General features: G+C 52.7%; 1 protein-coding gene across 1 annotated transcript in view; it reads left to right on the plus strand.

Annotated features, from left to right (window-relative positions):
- celsr1a (cadherin EGF LAG seven-pass G-type receptor 1a) overlaps positions 1–7500 on the plus strand; it is a gene marked incomplete at both ends in the record, with an annotated part of 109981 nt that overhangs the window by 75859 nt on the left and 26622 nt on the right. Inside the window, 7 exon segments of the mRNA XM_080537529.1 lie at positions 505–671; positions 1426–1611; positions 2044–2157; positions 2461–2635; positions 3984–4125; positions 6324–6444; positions 7288–7471. Of these exon segments, the coding sequence (XP_080393655.1) occupies positions 505–671; positions 1426–1611; positions 2044–2157; positions 2461–2635; positions 3984–4125; positions 6324–6444; positions 7288–7471 (1089 nt within the window).

Here is a 7500-nt window from a genome sequence, read left to right on the forward strand (position 1 = left end):
ATATATCTTCAGGCATGTGCGTGTCTAAGGATTACTGTCTTCGTGTCTCAAGCTGTCTGACAGTAATTACGTCGCATACCAGACCAACACATGCCAGGATTCGACCGTAGCGTGTCCATCTCTTTCTAGAAGGATGGTAAATGGTAAATGGTAAATGGACTGCACCTATATAGCGCCTTTTTTGCTGCTCCAAAGCTGCTCCAAAGTGCTTTACAACGGCCTCTCATTCACCCATTCACACACCCATTCACACACCAATGGCGGCAAGCTGCCATGCAAGGCACCGGCCCGCTCACTGGGAGCAATTTTTGGGGTTCAGTGTCTTGCCCAAGGACTCTTCGACATGTGGCCAGCCGGGGCTCGAACCGCTGATCTGTCAACCTTGTGATCATTAGGCTTTCACCCATCCGGAGCCAGAGCCCACAACGTTTCTTCAGGAACCTGTTCTTGAGTTCTGATTTGGTGTGTTGATTGTGATTGTGATGTGTGCGTGTCCCTCCCCAGTCATGACGTCCCCCCAGCACTTTGACGGCCAGGCCCTGGTGTGGTGGAGCGACCCAGACGTGACCATCGCCGTGCCCTGGTTCATGGGGCTCATGTTCCGCACCCGGCAGGGCTCAGGCACCCTGATGACCGCTAACGCCGGGGACTCCTCCTCTATCAACCTGCTGGTGGGTTACACACACACACACACACATACACACATACACACACACACGCACGCATGCACGCACCCACACATACACACACACACACATACACACACACACACGCACACACACACACACACACACACACGCACACACACAGGTGTATATATACAGATACACACACACACACACACACACACACACAGGTGTATATATACAGATACACACACACACACACACACACACAGGTATATATACAGATACACACACACACACACACAGGTATATATATACAGATACACACACGCACACACACAGGTGTATATATACAGATACACACACACACACACACACACACACACACACAGGTGTATATATACAGATACACACACACACACACACACACACACACACACACACAGGTGTATATATATACAGATACACACACACACACACACACACACACACACACACACAGGTATATATACAGATACACACACACACACACACACACAGGTATATATACAGATACACACACGCACACACACAGGTGTATATATACAGATACACACACACACACACACACACACAAGTGTATATATATACAGATACACACACACACACACACACACACAGGTATATATACAGACACACACACACACACACACACACACACACGTGTGAGCATAAGCAACACATCTTAATTCACGCTAATGTTGCAGACAATTAATGTCTCTCCCTCTCTCCCCCCCCCCCTCCTCTCTCTGCGTGTCAGGTGAGTGACCAGTATGTGAGGTTCGAGGTGTTCCTGGGCGCCAGGCGTGTGGCGGGCCTGGCGTTCCCTCAGGTGCGCATCAGTGACGGGGAGTGGCACCACGTCCTGGTGGAGCTGAGGAGCGTGAAGGACGGGAAGGACATCAAGTACCTGGCCCGGGTCACCCTGGACTACGGCATGTTCCAGGTGGGACACACACACACACACACACACACACAGGCACGCACATGCACACACACACACACACACACACACACACACACCCTGGACTACGGCATGTTCCAGGTGGGGGACACACACACACACACACACACACACACACGCACACACACACACACACAGGCACGCACATGCACACACACACGCAGGCACACGCGCACCAAACACCGAACATACACACAACCACACACACACATGCACACAACCACACACATCTGTTACACACAACCACACAAACACGTGTTCTGATGCTCAAAACCTACACGACACCAACTTCATTCACTTTCCATTTACAGATGGATTACTTCAACTTTAAACGACAGTGATATTTAACTAAACGTATGTGTGTGTGTGTGTGTGTGTGTGTGTGTGTGTGTGTGTGTGTGTGTGTCTCTGCAGAGGTCAGTGGAGATCGGGAACGAGCTCCCAGGTTTGAAGCTGAGCGCTATCTATCTAGGTGGGATACCCGGGGAGGACAACCACGTCAACAAAGGCTTCACTGGCTGCATACAGGTCAGTAGTGTGTGTGTGTGTGTGTGTGTCTGTGTGTACTGTATGAACTGTATACACTACATACTGTATGCATGCACTGTATTTGTGTATGAGTACGTGTGTGTGTGTATTTGTGTGTGTATATGTGTGTGTGTGTGTGTATTTGTGTGTGCATCCACATTTGGTTGTGTGAGAGGTCTTTATTGACTTGTTTACCCACACTTCTGTGGCCTGACTGAATGTATGTGCGTGCGTGTGTGTGTGTGTGTGTGTGTGTGTGTGTGTGTGTGTATGTGTGCGTGTGTGTGTGTGTGTGTCCTGCAGGGCGTGCGTCTAGGCGAGACGTCCACCACCACGGCCAACATCAACATGCAGCAGGGGCTGAAGGTGCGTGTGGAGGACGGCTGTGACCTGGCCGACCCCTGCGACTCCAACATCTGTCCTGAGAACAGCCACTGCAGCGACGACTGGAGCACACACACCTGCGTCTGCGACCCAGGTAACACGCGCTGACTGTGAACGCACGCACGCACACACACACGCACACCTGTGTCTACGACCCAGGTAACTCGCGCTTAATGTAAACGTACACACACTCACACACACACACACACACACACACACACACACACACACACACACCTGCGTCTGTGACCCAGATAACAGGCGCTTACTGTAAACGCACGCACACACACCTGCATCTGTGACCCAGGTAGCCCACGCTTAATGTAAACGTACACACACACCTGTGTTTGTGCCACAGGTAACACACATACTGCATCTGTCGACTGACATTAAGTGGCAGACACACACACACAGCCACACAAAGCACTTTGAGCTGCATTAAGCACTTTGAGCTGCATTTCTTGTATGAAAGGTGCTATATAAATAAAGCTTTACTTACTTACTTACACACACACATACACCCAAACTCACACACACACACAGCCACACTCTTAAATTTGGCACCCAGTTAACACACACACACATCTGCATCTGCAACCCAAGTAACAAACACAAACAAACACACACACACACACACACACACCTGCGTTTATGACCCAGGTACCATAAACAAACCAAACAAGGATATCACACAGCTGTGGGGAAGCAACACCCTGTAGTAGGACTAGGATGTGTTCAGCTGCCAGGGTGTTAATCCCTGTTATAAGCCCGGCATTAGGCCCGCTGCTGGCCATGTGGGTGTGCTAAAGGGATAACGCTAGCACTAACACTGGTGGTCCAATAATGGTCTAATGGTGGTCCAATAATGGTCTAATGGTGGTCTCATAATGGTCTAATGGTGGTCTCATAATGGTCTAATGGTGGTCTCATAATGGTCTAATGGTGGTCTCATAATGGTCTAATGGTGGTCTCATAATGGTCTAATGGTGGTCTAATGGTGGTCTCATAATGGTCTAATGGTGGTCTAATGGTGGTCTCATAATGGTCTAATGGTGGTCTCATAATGGTCTAATGGTGGTCTCATAATGGTCTAATGGTGCGTAGTTGTGGTTCATCTTAAATTTAAATAATTCATCATGATGATTATGATGATGATTGTTAGGCTGTTCTGGTGCCCCCTCCCTCCGGGCACTTGGGGTACGTGTAGTGGCATCCCTGCCCTGCATCCATACACTTCCTGCTGTCACTCACATGGCTCTACCCCCCCTCTCTCTCTCTCTGTCCCTCTCCCCTCTCGCTCTCTCTGCCCCCCTCCCTCTCTGTCCCCCCCTTCGCTCTCTCTGCCCCCCCCTCTCTCTCTGCCCCCCCCCCCCCCCTCACTCTCCTCCCCCCTCTCTCTCTGTCCCCCCCTCTCTCTCTGTCCCCTCTCTCTGTTCTCCCAGGGTTCTTTGGGAGGGAGTGTGTGGACGCCTGTCAGCTGAACCCCTGTGAGCACGTGTCGTCCTGCGTGCGCAAGCCCAGCTCCTCCCACGGGTACACCTGCGAGTGTGGCCAGAGCTACTACGGACAGTACTGTGAAAACAAGTAAGACCTGCTCCCTCCCTCCCTCCCTCCCTCCCTCCCTCCCGCGTGATGAGTTATTATACCCTCTGGAGGGCTCGCTTCCTGTGTGTGTGTGTGTGTGTGTGTGTGTGTGTGCGTGTGCGTGTGCGTGTGCGTGTGCGTCTGCTATGTGTGTGTGGTGTGTCTGCTGTGCGTTTGTGCGTGTATCCTGGCGTGTCTCCACACATCGGAGGAAGCAATCACAATAAGCCTGCCTCAAACCACAACACACACACACACACACACACACACACGGCCAACGTCAGCACAGCTCTGATTGTTTTCATGTCTAACCTAATTAACCTCTGCACTGTACCTTCCTTTGTTACTCTCACAAACACGCAGCTTTGCTGTAGCCGCTAGTCCCAGTTAGCAGGCTGTGGGGGTACTGGTGGTACTGGGCCGGCGTTGGCTCAGCTCACACCCAGGCCACACCTGAGGGGCTCCTAACAAGGCCCACGTGTGTCTGATCTCAGGGCTATGATCTCTTATCCTCCGGAGGTCTTTTTTACCTCCCAATACTGATCCCAGATCTGCCTTTGATTAGAGCATCTGGTGTGTGTGTGGGGTGGGCGGTGCAGGGGGAGGAGGTGTGTGTGTGGGGGGGAGGTGTTTGTGTGTGTGTGTGTGTGTGTGTGGGGCGAGGGGGGGGATGGGGTTTGTGTGTGTGTGTGTGTGTGTGTGTGTGTGCGTGTGCGTGTGCGTGTGTGTGTGTGTGTGTGTTGGCCTCCCACAGCACAGAGCTGAGCCTCAGCGTGGCTCCGGCCATATTAGGGTCTGACTGGGCCTGTGTACCGCCAACATTATAGTCATGAACCCTCTCTGCCCTGGGTGGTTTATTACACTGTAATCTGAGGTTCAGGCCGTGTGTGTGTGTGTGTGTGTGTGTGGTTGTGTGTGTGTGTGTGTGTGTGTGTGTGTGTGCCTGCCACTTTGGCCCAGAGATGTTTTCAAAAGGACAGAGGGTCGAGTTCTCTGCCTGCAGAGATGAGCAGAGAGAGAGAGAGCATCTATCAAGCTATCAGATGGAAACCTGAGAGCACTTACACACTCACACAGTACACACACACACACACACACACACTCACACAGTACACACACACACACACACCACACACCTACACACACACCTACACACACACCCACACACCTACACACACACACACACCCACACACCTACACACACACACACACACCACACACCTACACGCACACCTATACACACCCACACACCTACACACACACACACACACACACACACACACACACACACCTACACACACACGCACACACACACACATGCACTTACACACGCACACACACACACACACACACACCTACACACACACGCACGCACACACACACACACACACGCACGCACACACACACACATACACACACACACCTACACACACACACACACACACACACACACACCTACACACACACATACACGCACACACCTACACACACACACACACACACTCCATCATGCATTAGTCATAAATCTGTCTGCTTGATAAGCTCCATCTTTGATATGCTCACCCAGCTCCTAGCCTACTCTGACAGGCCTCTGTCTTCACCTCCTGACCCCTGACCCCTATGTTCCTGTACACACCCCATCCTGTGTAGGGGGGCGGGCTCCTCACGCCTGGCTGAGCCTCTAAACGTGTTTAGTCTCTCCACCTGCACTGATACTGTGCTACTGACTACTCAGCCCCTATATGGTCCCCCCTATCACAGCAGAGACAAGAGTGTGTTGTAGTGTGTGTGTGTGTGTGTGTGTGTGTGTGTGTGTGTGTGTGTGTGTGTGTGTGTGTGTGTGTGTGTGTGTGTGTGAGTGAGTCAATGTGCTGTGTGTCTCAAAAAGGGAAAGGAAGTTTACACTAGACCTGTGATGAGAAGGACCCTTTAGTTGCAGAGACACATAGATGGTCGCCTACTCACTTTAGAATGACTGGAATTTAGCAAGGGGTGTTGACATTAATACGTAGTGTAATTACCCTCGTACTTACTTAGTAATTACGTGGTAATTACATAATGATATATACAATTATAATTGCCTATAATTGTAGGTGTCATGGGGTTTATGTGGGTGGAGTATCGGGGTGTGAGTAGTGGGGTGTAATATTAACATGTTGTTTGTGTGTGTGTGTGTGTGTGTGTGTGTGTGGCGTCAGGGTGGAGAAACCGTGTCCTCGAGGCTGGTGGGGGAACCCCATGTGTGGCCCCTGCAACTGTGACATCAGCAAGGGCTTCAACCCAGACTGCAACAAGACCACTGGGGAGTGCCGCTGCAAGGTAAGAACCACCTCCACCTGTCCTGACTCCCCCTGACTCCCCCTGACTCCCCCTGACTCCTCCTGCCTCTACCTGCCTCCACCTGTCCTCCTGACTCCCCCTGACTCCCCCTGACTCCCCCTGCCTCGACCTGTCCTCCTGACTCCTCCTGACTCCCCCTGTCCCCCTGACTCCTCCTGACTCCCCCTGTCCCCCTGACTCCTCCTGCCTCTACCTGCCTCGACCTGTCCTCCTGACTCCCCCTCACTCCCCCTGACTCACCCTGTCCCCCTGACTCCTCCTGCCTCCACCTGCCTCCACCTGTCCTCCTGACTCCTCCTGACTCCCCCTGACTCCCCCTGTCCCCCTGACTCCCCCTGTCCCCCTGACTCCCCCTGACTCCCTCTGTCCCCCTGACTCCCCCTGACTCCCCCTGTCTCCCCCTGACTCCCCCTGTCCCCCTGTCCCCCTGACTCCTCCTGCCTCCACCTGCCTCCACCTGTCCTCCTGACTCCTCCTGACTCCCCCTGTCCCCCTGACTCCCCCTGACTCCCCCTGTCCCCCTGACTCCCCCTGACTCCCCCTGTCCCCCTGACTCCCCCTGACTCCACCTGTCCCCCTGACAACATTTTCTTCCCTCTGCCTAGTCACAATAACTGAAGTGCATACATTAGAAGATACCCACTAATGGGTTTTAACACAATACTGTTAAGATGGAAGATTACTGAGCTAGTAATTGCGTTGTTGTACATTCTAAGAAAGTTATCCTTTAGCAGGATATGCTAACCGCTAACCCCCCATCCTCCCTCCCACCCTCCCTCCCTCCCTCCCTCCCTCCCTCCCTCCCTCCCTCCCTCTCTCCAGGATAACTACTATCGTCCGGAGGGTGAGGACACCTGCTACCCGTGTGACTGTTTCTCTCTGGGGGCTCACTCCCGGACGTGCGACCCCTACACGGGGCAGTGCCCCTGCAAGGCCGGGGTCATCGGCCGCCAGTGCAACCGCTGCGACAACCCCTTCGCTGAGGTGGCCGTCACCGGCTGTGAGGGTATGTGTCATCTTCACACCGGAGAGGAG

The sequence above is a fragment of the Nansenia antarctica genome (assembly GCF_963989245.1).
Source record: "Nansenia antarctica genome assembly, chromosome: 8".
Taxonomy (NCBI): Eukaryota; Metazoa; Chordata; class Actinopteri; order Argentiniformes; family Microstomatidae; genus Nansenia; species Nansenia antarctica.